This window comes from Bufo bufo, chromosome 11, assembly GCF_905171765.1.
Source record: "Bufo bufo chromosome 11, aBufBuf1.1, whole genome shotgun sequence".
NCBI lineage: Eukaryota > Metazoa > Chordata > Amphibia > Anura > Bufonidae > Bufo > Bufo bufo.
The window spans coordinates 11,065,545-11,083,041 of record NC_053399.1 but is presented as its reverse complement, the minus strand read 5'-3'; the positions used below and the strand labels follow the sequence as shown (position 1 = coordinate 11,083,041).

General features: G+C 46.9%; 1 protein-coding gene across 1 annotated transcript in view; it reads left to right on the top strand.

Moving 5' to 3' along the window:
- The first annotated feature begins 622 nt into the window (after positions 1-622).
- The window catches only part of NID2 (nidogen 2), a 44,561-nt gene continuing 27,686 nt past the window's right edge, over positions 623-17,497 (top strand). Inside the window, 7 exon segments of the mRNA XM_040412214.1 lie at positions 623-924; positions 7,969-8,271; positions 14,197-14,429; positions 14,617-15,227; positions 15,962-16,111; positions 16,395-16,640; positions 16,832-17,032. Coding sequence (XP_040268148.1) covers positions 646-924; positions 7,969-8,271; positions 14,197-14,429; positions 14,617-15,227; positions 15,962-16,111; positions 16,395-16,640; positions 16,832-17,032 — 2,023 coding nt within the window. The 5' untranslated portion in view covers positions 623-645.

The following is a 17,497-nucleotide window of genomic DNA, read 5'->3' as shown; positions in this document are numbered from 1 at the left end:
AGCTCTGCTATGAGGTTCTGCATCAGCTGTGGTTGGAGTTGTATACATAGGTGATGCTGCAGCTCTGCTATGAGGTTCTGCATCAGCTGTGGTTGGAGTTGTATACATAGGTGATGCTGCAGCTCTGCTATGAGGTTCTGCATCAGCTGTGGTTTGGGCTGCATATTTATGTGATGCTGCAGCTCTGCTATGAGGTTCTGCATCAGCTGTGGTTGGGGGTGCATATATATGTGATGCTGCAGCTCTGCTATGAGGTTCTGCATCAGCTGTGGTTGGGGCTGCATATATATGTGATGCTGCAGCTCTGCTATGAGGTTCTGCATCAGCTGTGGTTGGGGCTGCATATATATATGTGATGCTGCAGCTCTGCTATGAGGTTCTGCATCAGCTGTGGTTGGGGCTGCATACATATGTGATGCTGCAGCTCTGCTATGAAGTTCTGCATCAGTTTCCAAACATTCCAGCCAGTGCATCAATGATTGACTGTAATAACCCATCCTGCTGGCAACTTTTCCCACCCTCCCCCTCCTGCTGCCAGGCAGAGGGTGGGCAGGAGCTGACCAGCCAGCTGTTCCCTGGACCCTCACCAGCTCCCCCCTCTCCCCGCCCTGCTCCCCTCCCACCCTGAGAACTGCTTGGGGTCGGATGTGGAAGGTCCCGGGTCAGAATTCCTGCAGTCAGGCAGTGGGGCGCGGTGCTGCATCCTGTCCTCCAGCTCTCATCATGCGGGCCCGCTTGCTCCCTCTGCTGCTGCTCTGGCACTGCCTGCTGGCCTGCACCGCTGCTATCTCCCGGCAGGAGCTCTTCCCCTACGGGGAGCACAGGGGGGACCTGCTGCTGCCGGAGGGGGACGACGAGACGTCCCAGGTGCTGCCGCTGGCGCAGCCCATTCTCTTCTATGAGGCGGAATTTAAAGAGCTCTATGTGAGTACATCCCTGTGCATGGGGCATAGACCAATGTATGACTGTATGGGGGTGTATAGACCAATGTATGACTGTATGAGGGTGTATAGACCAATGTATGACTGTATGGGGGTGTATAGAGCAATGTATGACTGTATGAGGGTGTATAGACCAATGTATGACTGTATGGGGGTGTATAGAGCAATGTATGACTGTATGAGGGTGTATAGACCAATGTATGACTGTGTGAGGGTGTATAGACCAATGTATGACTGTATAGAGGACTGTGTGAGGGTGTATAGACCAATGTATGACTGTATGAGGGTGTATAGACCAATGTATGACTGTATGAGGGTGTATAGACCAATGCATGACTGTATAGATGACTGTATGAGGGTGTATAGACCAATGTATGACTGTATGGGGGTGTATAGAGCAATGTATGACTGTATGAGGGTGTATAGACCACTGTATGAGGGTGTATAGACCAATGTATGACTGTATGGGGGTGTATAGAGCAATGTATGACTGTATGGGGGTGTATAGAGCAATGTATGACTGTATGAGGGTGTATAGACCAATGTATGACTGTATGAGGGTGTATAGACCAATGTATGACTGTATGAGGGTGTATAGACCAATGCATGACTGTATAGATGACTGTATGAGGGTGTATAGACCAATGTATGACTGTATGGGGGTGTATAGAGCAATGTATGACTGTATGAGGGTGTATAGACCAATGTATGACTGTATGAGGGTGTATAGACCAATGTATGACTGTATGGGGGTGTATAGAGCAATGTATAACTGTATGAGGGTGTATAGACCAATGTATGACTGTATGGGGGTGTATAGACCAATGTATGACTGTATGGGGGTGTATAGAGCAATGTATGACTGTATGAGGGTGTATAGACCAATGTATGACTGTATGAGGGTGTATAGACCAATGTATGACTGTATAGAGGACTGTGTGAGGGTGTATAGACCAATGTATGACTGTATAGAGGACTGTATGAGGATGTATAGACCAATGTATGACTGTATAGAGGACTGTGTGAGGGTGTATAGAGCAATGTATGACTGTATAGAGGACTGTGTGAGGGTGTATAGACCAATGCATGACTGTATAGAGGACTGTATGAGGGTGTATAGACCAATGCATGACTGTATAGAGGACTGTATGATGGTGTATAGACCAATGCATGACTGTATAGAGGACTGTATGAGGATGTATAGACCAATGTATGACTGTATAGAGGACTGTGTGAGGGTGTATAGACCAATGTATTACTGTATGAGGGTGTATAGACCAATGTATGACTGTATGGGGGTGTATAGAGCAATGTATGACTGTATAGAGGACTGTATGAGGGTGTATAGACCAATGTATGACTGTATAGAGGACTGTGTGAGGGTGTATAGACCAATGTATGACTGTATGAGGGTGTATAGACCAATGTATGAATGTATGAAGGTGTATAGACCAATGTATGAATGTATGAAGGTGTATAGAGCAATGCATGACTGAGGGTGTATAGACCAATGTATGACTGTATGAGGGTGTATAGACCAATGTATGACTGTATAGAGGACTGTATGAGAGTGTATAGAGCAATGTATGACTGTATGAGGGTGTATAGAGCAATGTACGACTGTATGAGGGTGTATAGAGCAATGCATGACTGTATGGAGGACTGTATGAGGGTGTATAGACCAATGTATGACTGTATAGAGGACTGTATGAGAGTGTATAGAGCAATGTATGACTGTATGAGGGTGTATAGACCAATGTATGACTGTATGGAGGACTGTATGAGGGTGTATAGAGCAATGTACGACTGTATGAGGTTGTATAGACCAATGTATGACTGTATGGAGGACTGTATGAGGGTGTATAGACCAATGTATGACTGTATGAGGGTGTATAGACCAATGTATGACTGTATAGAGGACTGTATGAGGGTGTATAGACCAATGTATGGCTGTATAGAGGACTGTATGGGGGTATAGACCAATGTATGACTGTATAGAGGACTGTATGAGGGTATATACCAATGTATTACTGTATAGTAGGCTGTATGAGGGCATAGACCAATGTATGGCTCTATAGAGGACTGTATGAGGGTGTATAGACCAATGTATTACTGTATAGAGGGTTGGTGTGATCCAGTACATTTCAATGTATATACTGCAGAACACCTCATAGTCTGAATGTACAGAATCCACTGCAGGACATTATGAATGAATGTGGGGGGTGCGTCGCCCAGAACCTGCGTGTCGCTGGTATGGGGGTGTATATAATCCATCACAGCGTGACTGTATGGGAGGCCCAGAAGGCATCGTTCTGTATGAAGGCCATTGTAAAAGTGCACAGAAGTGTCTGGCATCACTATATTATGTACAGAGCATAGAACCATCTGCCTATATGGAGCTGGGCATTTGGCCCTCTGTGCCAGCCTCTATATGTTCACAAAAATCTATAGAACACAGCACCCACATAATAATGACAATCATAACAGTGCCTTCCTCCCAGCGGCCATTGGGCCACCATAAAATTGACACTGGCAACGATATCACTAAAGTATGTAATAGTGTCCTTGGTGCGCCCATAACAGTGACAGCGGTCTTGAAGCTCTTATAACGGTGACAGGGGCCCCATCAGAGTGTTGGCAGTGACAGGGGCCCCATCAGAGTGATGGCAGTGACAGGGGCCCCATCAAAGTGATGGCAGTGACAGGGGCCCCATCAGAGTGTTGGCAGTGACAGGGGCCCCATCAGAGTGTTGGCAGTGACAGGGGCCCCATCAGAGTGTTGGCAGTGACAGGGGCCCCATGAGAGTGTTGGCAGTGACAGGGGCCCCATGAGAGTGTTGGCAGTGACAGGGGCCCCATGAGAGTGTTGGCAGTGACAGGGGCCCCATGAGAGTGTTGGCAGTGACAGGGGCCCCATGAGAGTGTTGGCAGTGACAGGGGCCCCATGAGAGTGTTGGCAGTGACAGGGGCCCCATGAGAGTGTTGGCAGTGACAGGGGCCCCATGAGAGTGTTGGCAGTGACAGGGGCCCCATGAGAGTGTTGGCAGTGACAGGGGCCCCATCAGAGTGTTGGCAGTGACAGGGGCCCCATCAGAGTGTTGGCAGTGACAGGGGCCCCATCAGAGTGTTGGCAGTGACAGGGGCCCCATCAGAGTGTTGGCAGTGACAGGGGCCCCATCAGAGTGTTGGCAGTGACAGGGGCCCCATCAGAGTGTTGGCAGTGACAGGGGCCCCATCAGAGTGTTGGCAGTGACAGGGGCCCCATCAGAGTGTTGGCAGTGACAGGGGCCCCATCAGAGTGATGGCAGTGACAGGGGCCCCTAACAGTGGCTATTTGGGCTACCATAGCAGTGAAATTTGCAATAATTCCTGCCTCACAGGAATGCACCTAAATTCAGAGAGTGGCCGTGGTATAATGTATATTGATTGAGTGATCTACGCAGTTTGTTACAATGTATCTTCCAGGTTTCCGTATTTACTGTATCCCATTATTAATATCCTTGTATCACTGGCGTCTGTTGTTGTCCTCCATTCTTTGTGATTCCAGTGAGGCGCCCGTAGCCTCCACCTCTGGCAGACGGCCATGTTTGTACCTCGGCTCAGTGTACAGCTTCTGTCTCCCACTCTCATTGTTGCACTATAGACGGTGTTTAGGTGTTCTCCTCGTGGTGAGATTTCTGGGGTGTAGTAAGTGAAGGGGGAATATGTCCTGTGCGGTCTCTAGTATGTAGTTGTCTGGATGTAATAAATCTCATGGACAAGGACGGATGCTGAACAATGGCCTCCGACACCTGGCACCCCAGCCCATGCCACACTGTCGCATATTGGTGGCATACCGATGGCACACCAGCACTTAATGTTTCTGTCCAATGGCACACTGGTATTCGGGCTCCCCAACCAGTGACATAGTCAGGTTTATGTTCCCAGGCCAGTAACATGCTGATCCTTGAGGTCTCAGTGCAATGAGAATGCTGACACGGGGTCCCAGTCTAATGGTCCAGAAGTCCACACTGAGCCCCGGGATTACGAAAGACATGAGGGTCTTACTTAAAGGGGTTTTCCGGGATTTAAGAAAATAAAAATACTTAAATATGACTTCATTATAAATATATTCCTAAATACCTTACATTAGTTTTAATGGCTAGTTTTATCTGGGGAGCAATCATTAAGAAAAACAAAATGGCCGCTGTCCTATTAGTGCACACAAAACCTGTCCTAATCACACACGAGGACACGTTACTTCACAACACTGAGGTAATGAGCTCTCCTCTTTACTTGTAAGGGATTATGATCCTGAATACAGATTAGAAAATCTTCAGCTGAATCTCTGTAGGAATGGAGTTCATGAGGAGACATGAAGTACAGAGAGGAGGGTGAGGTGTGGATAATGAGCTGCCGCACTTGTTTACAGTCTCCATTACCACAGTCTGTCCTGTCCGTCTACTCTGTACTTCCTACAGAGATTCAGCTGAAGATCTTCTCATCTGTCTTCAGGATCATAATCCCTGACAAGTAGAGAGGAGGATGAGGCAGCTCTTCAGCTCAGTGTTGTGAAGTAACTTGTCCTGCTGTGTGATTAGGACAGGTTTTGTGTGTACTAATAGGACAGCGGCCATTTTGTTTCTTCTAATGATTGTTCCCCAGACAAAATGAGCCATTTTAACTAATGAAAGGTATTTGGGAATATATTTATAATAAAGTAATATTTACGTATTTTAATTTTCTACATTTCCGGAAAACCCCTTTTAAATGGCACACTGACACTGGAGGGGCATAGATAAATGGCACACGGACACTTGGGGACCCAGATCAATGGCACACGGACACTTGGGGACCCAGATCAATGGCACACGGACACTTGGGGACCCAGATCAATGGCACACGGACACTTGGGGACCCAGATCAATGGCACACGGACACTTGGGGACCCAGATCAATGGCACACGGACACTTGGGGACCCAGATCAATGGCACAGTCACACTTGGGGACCCAGATCAATGGCACAGTCACACTTGGGGTCTTAAATAAATAGCACACTGACCCTTGGGGACCCGGATGAATGGCACACTGACACTTGGGGACCCGGATGAATGGCACACTGGCTCCTGATATTCCTGTCAATTTTGAGTTCCCAGGCAATACCATGTTGACACTTGGGGTTTCAGTCCAATAAGGCGTTAACCTTTTGGGTCTCAGACTACCACCACCTCGGGTTCTAGAACACTGGACATGGGCTTGATAGCACTTTGTAAACGTGTGTTCCCACAGCCGGTCAGTATTTCATGACAGGAGCCGGACGGTGGGACAGTCCGAGCTCCTGCACACAATGAGAGTCTATGCAGTAATTGAATCACTTGCTGATTTCCCTCCAGTTTGCATTACAGTCTTGAAATGGAATTTTTCATCCCGGAAGGAGGGCACGTTCCTCCATGAATGATGCTGCGGCTTGTGTGTCCGCCATTACATCACAACGCCTCTCTGTCTTGTTTGTTGCCATGCAGTTTGGTTTCTAAGAATTCCTAAATCCCACTCACTGAGAATCATAGATGGAGGGATGAACTGAGTCACGTTGTCTGTCTCCAGTGTCCAAGTCTTTGCCGTCCCATTAGTAGAATTGAAGATGATGAGGGGGAGACCATACTGAAGCTTTGATCATGAGACCTTCCAGATAGAGACATACTCACTTGGAGGTATAGGCCCCCACTTGGTGCAGGTCTGAAGGACAACCTCTGGGGTAGAAGGACTCCCAACGAGGACGTCATTGATCTCCGTGAGGAGATGTCTATCATTTATGGTGCATTGACATCTGGGGAAAATTTATGTCAACTACTCAACACCATTGGTTCTGCCCAGTGGTCACCGATGGAACTCACTTAGCAGGTGTAGACTTAGGTTGGGTACAGATTTTAGAATCTGTATGATTATTAGGGGGCAATGTAATGGGGGACAACGTCGGAAAATGAATGCTGTACCTTGTTCTGAGGCAGAACCTAGTATTCAAGAACCAGAACAGCTATTTCCAGCAGTCCCATGGCAGTGAATAGAGCTCTGGCTGGCTCTCCATTCACAACTGTGGGACTTCAAAAAACAACCGACAACCTGAAATCCCATAGGTGGGACCTGCACCTATCTGACATTGATGGCATATCCTTATGATAGCTCATCGATTTCTGAGATTAGCCAACCCCTTTAAAGAGCACCTTTCAGCAGGATCAACCCTTTTAAAGCAGCCCTGTTTCACTCTTGTACAACGCCTTTAAGGCTCTCCAGCTGACTTGCAGACGTCTTCTTGGCAAGGAGCTGTAGTACAATCTGTTCTTCCAAGGCCACAGTGCTCCAGAGCAGCCCCTCGCTAACAACTGGAACAGCGTGATTAACATGTGGGAACGTATCGTTTTCTTGTCTGCGTTTCAGCCTTATTTGTAAACACTACAAGGGAGGGAACGATTAGAAAACGAGAAAAAGTCAAATCTGTCAAATCACGTCACTGAGAAGAGAAGAGTTTCAGATGAGGAACCCATAAACCTCTGATCAGATTACATGCGTGGGAAAAGGTCTCACTGTGACCCTGGGTTTACCTAGTGGTTGGTCTGTTAGGATGTCTGGTTCCTTTCAGTGACAGCAAGCAGAGATCTTGAAAACAACAATAATTAGCTGGGGTTTAGCTGCAGAAATGAGGGAGCAGGGAGTGACCCAACAGCTGCCCTGTCTCCCCCATACACTTGCATGCTCGGCTTGGCTGAGCATGCATGTGTCCTGAATACGGATAGGGCCATTTGCTTTCAATTCTGTACTGTGTGTAGTGGTATAATGTGTATGGCTGACCACTTAAGGTCCCAGGAGGGTTTGAACCCCACCAATCAATGTTTTATTCTTGGAGAACCTTTTAAATAAGGGACGGGCCATGACCACCAACATAAAAAAAAAAAAAAAAAGGTCAACCTCTGTAATATGGCCGCACAGAACGTTGCTGGAGAAAGTATTAGGATAAATCTAAACTTCATGTTTCTTCTCTTTCTTCTTCAGGTAGGGACCAATGGGATCATCTCCCCTCACGACTTCCCCCGTGAGACGCAGTATGTGGACGACGGCTTTCCCACTGACTTTCCAGTCATCGCCCCCTTCCTGTCTGATATAGACACGAGTAACGGCAGAGGAAAGGTTTACTACCGGCAGGACAACTCCCCTGAGACCCTCAGCACTGCGGCCAGGCATATTGAGAGAGGTTTCCCAGAGGCCGCCTTCTCCCCTATCAATGTTGTGCTGGTGACCTGGGAGAACGTGGGGCCGTACGAGGAGGTGACCAGACATTCCGAGCCTTCCAATAAGGTAAGAATCTACAAGAATCGAAAAATTGAAATGCTTGTAACTATGAATCTTTGGTCATAATAGATACACTAGATGACAACTATAGTTTTTAAGTGGCTTGTCAGGCGGCATTCACTAGAGTCATATTACTTAGGTCTTTCGCTTAAAGGCTATGTACATCTTTGGGGACAGTTTTTTAATTAATGCATTGTACTCAATTTGTGCTAAAAATCATTTTTTCACTTGGTGTTTAAAAATGTTGAGCCCCTTTCTCTGTACAGCCTTGAGATTCTTTAGTTTTGCAGGCTCTGTATTTTTGCTATTTCCCATCAGGCAGCTCAGCTGAAGACTCCTTATCTCTGATCTCTGACCTTATAATCACCCTATATAGCTCAATTCTTACCTTACTGATAAAAATATGGCTTAAATAAGTGTTTGACCTTTTAGTAATTTAGAGATAAGGTTTATTAGATGACCAAAATGAAAGTAGGAGTCACAAAGCTAGACAAACAGTTAACCCTTTGTGACAGAACAGCTGGATATTTTTAATAAAGACCAATTGAAAAAATATATATATTTAGCCCACAATGAGTAAAATGCAGTCATAAAACAAAAATAACCCCGAAGGTGTACATAGCCTTTAAGGGCGGTATCTTTTATGGATACGATATAAATGCCTATGGATGTCCATGTAGCCTAATCCAGTAACCGCCGCACAGTAAGACGGCTGAGCCTCAGTAAAGGGGGAGACCCTGAAGACCCTCTTAAGAATCTGCTCACCCTAGCGTTACATTGAGGTGCTCTCCACTCCATCCTTTGGGTTGAGGGGGAACTTCTCAAAGTTAGGGTTTATGCACACAAACGTATTTTCTTTCCGCTTCCGTTCCGTTTTTTTTTTGCGGACAGTATGCGGAACCATTCACTTCAATGGGTCTGCAAAAACAACGGAAGGTACTCCGTGTGCATTCAGTTTCCGCATTTCGTATTTCCGTTTCGCAAAAAAGTAGTGCATGTCCTATTATTGTCCGCAAATCACTGTCCGAAGCCCCATTCAAGTCAATGGGTCCGCATAAATACGGAACGCACATGGAACGCCCATATTGCTCATGTGTTTAATGGTGATTAATAAGTTACTGTTTCCGTTTCCGATCTGCAAAAAACGGATCTCATACGGAAACCATACGGATATGTTTTGTGGAATAACGGAACGGAAGAGGACTTAAATCAGAGAAAAAAAAAACAAAAAAACTCAGATACGGAACAACGGATCCGTGAAAAACGGACCGCAAAACAACAACGGTCGTGTGCATGAGCCCTTAAAGGGGTTTTCCGGATATTTAATACTAATGACCTAGCCTCAAGATAGGTAATCAATGTCAGATCTGCAGGGTTCTGACACCCGGCACCCTCACCGATCAGCTGTCTGAGGAGGCCGCGGTGCTCCAGTGAGCGCCAGGGCCTCCTCGCAGCGTACCAAGCCCAGCTCTGTACATTGTATTGCAGCTTAGCTCCATTCACTTGAACTGTACCTAGACCATGTGACCTAGAAAGAGGTCGCAGCACTCGCTGAACTCTGCAGCCTCTTCAAACAGCTGAAGGGTGGGGGTGCTGGGAGTCGGACCCCCCCGCCGATCTGATATTGAGGACCAGTTCTGAGGATAAGCCATCAATATCAAAATCTTGGACAACCTCTTTAAAGGGGTCATCCTAGGCCTTACTATCTGCCTTGTTAGGGCATATATGGACATTGTGTAGGGTTCCCCCCGCTCATGGCTCCAGGTAAACCCGGGGCCTTCCATATGTCACGTTGATGACAATTCGTTTGATATCAGTATCTGTCTGGCCATGGCCTCTCCGGCAAAATCAGTGGGAGCTGGACGTGATGGTATTTGCACCTCTTTTTGGTCACCCAGTCTTGAGTTTTGCTGGGATTGAATCATGGACCTGACGGCCACCGCGGCCTGTGCTGTGCTACGCTGCGGTCAATGTGCGGTCGCCTCTAATGTTACCCACGGCTGTTTTATGAATATCTTCAAGACCTCGCTTTATCCCTCAGATTGCAGACTTTTCTTCTGTTTTCTGCTTCCCCTGGGAATTTGACCCTTCCTTTTACCTGACCCCCGGCAGCTCTTGTTGACTCAGCTGTAAGCGCTCCCCTCGATCTGCTCTCCCATCTGAAGAGTCATTGCGTCTTCATCCTCATACATGAAGTGCGCGACTACTGTCTAACTCCTCGTATGCACCACTGCATGTGAATTTCCCAGCATGCTTTTTTTCCCACCTTGTTCCCATTTGTCCCCCCGTCCCCCCCTTAGCTAGCCTGCAGTGACTGTTTATACCGTCATTACCATACTCCGCTGCATGTGTCATTACAGGCTCCCCCCTGCCAGGATCAAGTGCAGAGCCTCCGGTGGGGGGTCAATTTCCAGATCACGTTAAGTTTATTTGGACAAGGCTTTTTCCTAAACTAATTAAAAAGGGTCTTTGTAGCCGGAGGAAGGGGGTTTTGTGTGTTTTTACAGAAAATACCAGCGTGAGGGGGAAAAACTAAATTAAAACTTGTAAACTGGATTTTATGGAATGAGATGGTGGCACAGCTGCAGACATGCTGGAGGAATGGGCCATCCTCCCGTCAGTCCGACATATGGAAGACATTCCCGTCACCTGGTGAGCGTAGCTAATGGCGGCTCCTACAGATTATTGCCACAGATTTCTGTTACTGGAATGGGGAGGCAGGGATGAGTTTCTTGTGCCTGGCTTCAAGGAATTGTCGATTTACATAATAATAAGTTAATAAAGGGGAGGTCCAACATTCAGGGCCTTCTTCTTATAGTCAAAGTCAAGAGCGGCTCTGGAGGACCCAAGAATTGATTAAAGGACTTGATTTTAATGGGAACTGTGTAATGCCTCTCTTCGCCTGTGGTAGTGCTGCAGGACAACTGGTTACCGCTGATCATTGGGGTCCCAGCAGCAGGACACTTTGTGATCCTCCATTCATACTGCTGAGGATTTTTGACACACTGTTTTCCAGACCGCGTCAAGAATGTACGGATCCAGTCTTGGTGTGGTTACCGCACAGGCACCCCGTGAAATCGCACCGGGAGGTTGCTCACACTTCAGCCCCATTCAATTGTGCTAAACCTAGAGCAGGTCCACGTGAAAACCCACGGCAGAAACCGCAGTACTGGGATTTGCCATGGATTTGCCGCTGAGGTTTCTTGATCAGCGCTTCCTAATGACATTGCTGGCTGTCGTATTGTTCGGCTGGATCTTTGCCCCAAGATGCAGGAAATCTGTAGTAATGAAGGAATGCACCTGAACATGGGCCAGATATGGAGACCTTGAGTCATGCAGTCATATTGTCATCCAGGGAGCTAACGTGGAAAACATCCTCCAGGACATCTTTCCACCAGCTCATTGTTACCCGGCTTCCAGTTCTTCCTCCAGTGACTATATCTTCACCATACCTTCTTGGCTGAATCCGGTCAGTAAAGGTAGAACCAGTCCAAAGAAGCGCCTAGAACATGGCGTTTGGAACTGGCAGCTAACTTTATGGAGATTCTCCTTGACCTGGTCGTCTACGCTCTTGGATCTAAGATCTGCAATGTTGTGTTCTGCCCTGATGAAACACTGCATCCTTATCAGTATACTGGAAATGTCCTGGCAAACAGTTGGGACTGAGACTCTAAAGGCTTCTCACCCAGTACCAATAGTCACACTGATTGTTGACTCTAGGTTTGGTTTTCTGATTAACCTTCCACCTTCTTTAAAGCGGAGCTGTCGCCTCTCCTGACTTGTTTGTTTTAGTATTTACTTGCATTTCCCATGTAACACCCATCTGAACCTTCATTGCTAAACTGCTAGCAAATCATTCATAACTTCTGAACCCAAGTTCACCAAGCACAGCGCTGTCTATTGTATAGTGGCCGTGCTTGGTATTGCAACTTAGCCCCATTTACTTGACTAGGGCTGAGAAGCACATAGCCCATGTGACCGATGAACGTGATGTCACTAGCCGAGGCCTCTTCAAACTGCCGATTGGTGGGGGTGCCAGGAATCGGACCCCACCGATCACATACTTATGACCAATCCTGAGGATAGGTCATCAGTATTAAACACTCGGACAGGCCGTTTAAGGCAAATGTGACACTTGGTGGTAAAAAACAAAGACAAACTATACAGTTCCAGGGAAAAATTTGACTTAAAGGGGTTGTCTCACTTCAGCCAGTGGCATCTATCATGTAGAGAAAGTTACTACAAGCCACTTACTAATGTATTGTGATTGTCCATATTGCCTCCTTTTCTGGCTTCATTCATTTTTTTCATCCTATTATACACTGCTTGTTTCCATGGATACGGCCACCCTACAATCCAGCAGCAGTGGTCGTGCTTGCACTCTATAGGAAGAGAGGCCGGCCTCTCTGGTGGCCTGGAGTGCGCATAGGCTGTCACATTTTCCTATGGTGTGTAAGCACGACCACCACTGCTGGATTGCAGGGTGGTCGTAACCCCTTGGATAAGAGCAGTGTATAATGTGATGGAAAAATGAATCCAGCCAGCAAAGGAGGCAATATGGAGAATCACAATGCATTAGTAAGTGCCTTGTATTAACGTCCTCTACATTATAAATGCCATTGGCTGAAGTGAGACAACCCCTTTAAGTCGAACTTTACTCAATCATAATGCCCCTTTTTACAAATGCAATTTTTGAAAACTTTACGGAAATTGAGTCCATTTTTCTTGTGTTGTAAACCGAAGGACTATTTAGATCTCTTAGGATGCGGAGGCTGTGAGAATCCAGCCATGGTCTCCATTGCGCTGCCCGCGGTATTTCAGCAGACTGCACTGAAGCAGGACGGATGTTATTCGCAGTCTGGGTTTTTGGCACTCGCAGTCCTGGGTGTCCTTTCTAACAGAACCGTCCCTGCGAGTGCTCTTTGATCCATTGTTTCTGGGGCCGTGCAATCTGCAGCCGCTCAGCAGTGTAAAAAAGTGCAAGCGAAACACTAATGAGGTGAACGGCCGCCTGCTCCGCTCCGATGGAAATGAATATTTCCAAGAAGTGTTTTGGCAGGAACAGAATTGTTGTCCTGCGGGCAGCCGGGTAAAGGAATGGGGCAGTTTGTTCTTTTTCTATTCATGAGGACTGGCAATTCCTTTTTCAATAGTGGCTGCACATTTCTAATATACCTGTGGGTCTGGGCCAATGTGGGGGTTGGTAGGAGATGTCGAAAGTTTTCAGTAACAAACTTACAGCAGTGTACTATAGGTACCATACTGACGTTGGTAATTAAAGGGGTTTTCTCTCAAACAATAGTTATCCCCTATCCACAGGATACATGTCTGATTGCTCAGGAGCCCACAGCAGGGACCCCAAAGATCATGAGATCTGGGGTCCCGTGTCTCCCCCCCCCCCATTTGAATGGAGCGGAGCTTATGCTATACCCTACTATCTCCAGCACTCCTATAGATTTGTGGTGGCACGAGGTTGGGGGGACACACAGGACCCCATTCTTGTGATTGGTAGGGGTCACAATGGTCACAATGTGGATAGGGGATACATATGGGAAAACCAATATAGGCACCACATGTGTACCCGGTATGACTTTACCATATATAGGGGGGGGGGGGGGGGGTCAGCAACACAAGGTTTCACCCAATGCAAGGTTCATAGTGATGGTATCTAGGTCGCAGTATTAATAAGTTGTACCATCTCCTCACGTTACATTACCGTAGGTGACAACATTAAAGGTGAGGAATGACTTGGTTTCTCTTGGCCATCGTCCGGTATACATTGCCTGCAAAGAAGACCACCAGTAGAGCCATGGCCGCCATGTGTATATATATATATATATATATATATATATATATATATATATATATATATATATCTCTATCTATATCAAGAGTTGACTTTGCTGACCAAAATGTCTTTTGTTTCCACAGTTTAACACATTCCAGGCTGTTCTAGCTTACGATGAATCAGATTCCTACGCCATATTCCTGTACCCTGAACATGGACTCCAGTTTTTTGGGACCAGGCCTAAAGAGTCCTATAACGTCCACCTTGAGCTCCCGGCCAGAGTGGGATTTAGCCGAGGAGAGTCTGAAGTCTTGAAGAGAGAAGCTCCTTTTTATAGCGTCACCAACAGTGAACAATCCGTGAAGAATCTGTATCAGTAAGTGCGACCTACCATCAGATGTGGCCTAGAAGAATTCATTCCATGTCACATGTCAAAATGGTCTCCGATAGTATGGAAAATTCAGTCTTGCTGGCGCCAGTCGATAGAAATCTGGCCTTGAGAATGGCGGCCTTGATTTTCTCTGTCTAAATACATATTCTTCCTTTTTTATATTTTTTTTTAGAACAAGTAATGTTGGGGTCCCGGGAGTTTGGGTCTTTCACATTGGTAGCATTTCCGAGCTGGACAATGTGATACCGGCTAAAGTCGTGAACGTCCATGCCCAAGAACGGTTCATACCTCTGATCAACTCCCACAATGATTTCCCTGAACGCGGAGAGCAAGAAAACCATTTCACTGGGGACAACAACTACGATGAGAATTACGATGATACAGATGGGGATTACCCTCCTGGCCCAACTACGGAGCAGGCTGCAACGGACAATGCAAATGTCAACACTGGATTCTTGGACATCGATGATACGGCCACGCTGGGTATCGTTGAAGAGGCGGAACAGGAGTCATTACCCTACTATCCGCCCAACAACCCTTTACCTCCATCTCAGAACGAGCCTAGCTGGACTCCGTATGGTTTAGGGAACCCCTTGGGGGAACCTCAGATCCAGCCTTCAGACAATAGAGATCTTGGCAGTGAACCATCTTATGAGAACAGAGAATATCCATCTCAGCCATTTGTGACGCCAAATCCACTAGTCGATCAACAGATTCCTGATTTGGTCTTTAGGAGCGGTCGTATTAATGGATACGATGAGACGGGAGGATTTGACACTGACGGTAAGTACAAATGTCGTACAAATAGGTCGTCATCTACTGCCTCTCTTGGGTTTCTAGCAATAATTTATGGTGTTGCCCAATCTTCCAGCTGGTGAGGAGCCTCCCGGAAATTCTGTGAGACTTGACGTGAAAAATAGAACAGCAGTTCTTATCATCAAAGTGATGGACACCATGATGGAAGCTTGATAGACTCATTATAAGTCGGTGGGGTCTGTCAGGTCCTGTGGGTGTCCATCCTAGGATGGTTCCAGAACTCCATTGTATTAGATTTTCTGGTTCTGTGGCGGAGGAGAAAGTGTGAACAGAGCCTAATCATCACATGCCAGTTGTGGATTATTCAGAATTTTCCAGTTTTCTGAACCTACAGAGTCTTAAAGGGTTTTTTCAGGACTTAGATAATGATGGTCCTCTAGAGGGGTCAGTATAGGATTGGTGGGGGGGGGGGTCCATCCCCACTGATCAGCCATTTTTATATGGCATATCCACAGAATGTGATGTGGGTCCCTCCTCTGGAGAATGGCGGCCACCTCTCCATCTACAGCGGGTGGAACCTCCGTCCTTTGCGCCATAAATGTCTGAGATGGGAATACCCCTTTAAATGCTTTCTTGCAAACGTTGCAGCAGCAGTGCAGCCCTCTGAGTGCGGCCTGGGTCTCGCTGAGAACTTTTTGAGATCCTTTTGTTTGATTTGATGAAACACTTTGACATTTTGCCTCCATTTCTCTCGTCTCCAGTGCTCACTTTTAACCCCGTCAGTAGAGAGACCTGCGAGAGGAAACCTGGTCACTGCTCACAGTACGCCTTCTGCATTGACTACGCGACCGGATTCTGCTGTCACTGCCAGGACAATTACTACGGCAATGGAGTGCACTGCTTACCCAAAGGTAACCTGAGGCCGAGCATAGGGTCCTGTTCTTCTGGACCGAAGTGGCTTTAAGGGGGTCTCCAGAATTAGGAAAAACGTGGCAGCTTTCTTCCAGTAACAGCACCACCTCTGTCCATGGGTTGTCTGGTATTACAGATCAGCTCCACTGGAGTGATTGTGGCCGAGCTGCAATACCACACACAACCTGTGGACAGGTGAGGCGCTGTTTTTGTCAGAAAGTGGCCATGTTCCGGTGCTGGAGCTTACGGACTGTCTCCATATTCATGTGTTTGTCTTGTCAGGTGCTCCACACAGAGTCAATGGTAAAGTGAGCGGAAACCTGCTTGTGGGACAGACGTCCGTCAGCTTTGATAGCATAGACATGCACGCTTACATAGTGGTGAATGATGGAAGAGCTTACACCGCCATCAGTCAGGTCCCGGAGCCTGCGTCCTGGTCACTGACTCCTTTGACAGCCATTGGAGGACTTTTTGGTTGGCTTTTTGCATTGGAAAAACCTGGACATCAGAACGGGTTCAGTGTAACTGGTGAGTTCATGAAAATTCGATTCAGTTCCCCCATATATGGCAGCGGCTTATTCATCTCTCTCTGAAAACACATGCATGCTCGGCCAAGCCTAGCAAGCAGGTGTATGGGAGTATCTGCCGTACAAGCTTTACCACGTCTTACTTTATGGCTCCGCTGCTCTGACTGTGAGTTGTTCTTCCTTTTCACGTAGGAGCTAAATTTGTCCACAACATTGAAGCCGTGTTTTCCCCGGGAGGAGAAGTCGTCCACATCACACAGGTTGCGAATGGTTTCGATGCAGATAACTACATCCACCTAAGAACCACCATAAAAGGCCAGATCCCATTCATCCCCGAGACCTCAACTGTCCAGATCAACCCGTACTACGAAATCTACCAGTACTCTGGTTCAGGTAATACTCCAGATCCATACAGGATAAGTAATGTATGTACACAGTAACTGCACCCGCAGAATAGTGAGTGCAGCTCTGGAGTATAATGCAGGATGTAACTCAGGATCAGTACAGGATAAGTAATGTATGTACACAGTGACTGCACCAGCAGAATAGGGAGTGCAGCTCTGGAGTATTAATACAGGATGTAACTCAGGATCAGAACAGGATAAGTAATGTATGTAGACAGTGACTGCACCAGCAGAATAGTGAGTGCAGCTCTGGAGTATAATACAGGATGTAACTCAGGATCAGTACAGGATAAGTAATGTATGTACACAGTGACTCCACCAGCAGGATAGTGAGTGCAGCTCTGGAGTATAATACAGGATGTAACTCAGGATCAGTACAGGATAAGTAATGTATGTACACAGTGACTCCACCAGCAGAATAGTGAGTGCAGCTCTGGAGTATAATACAGGATAT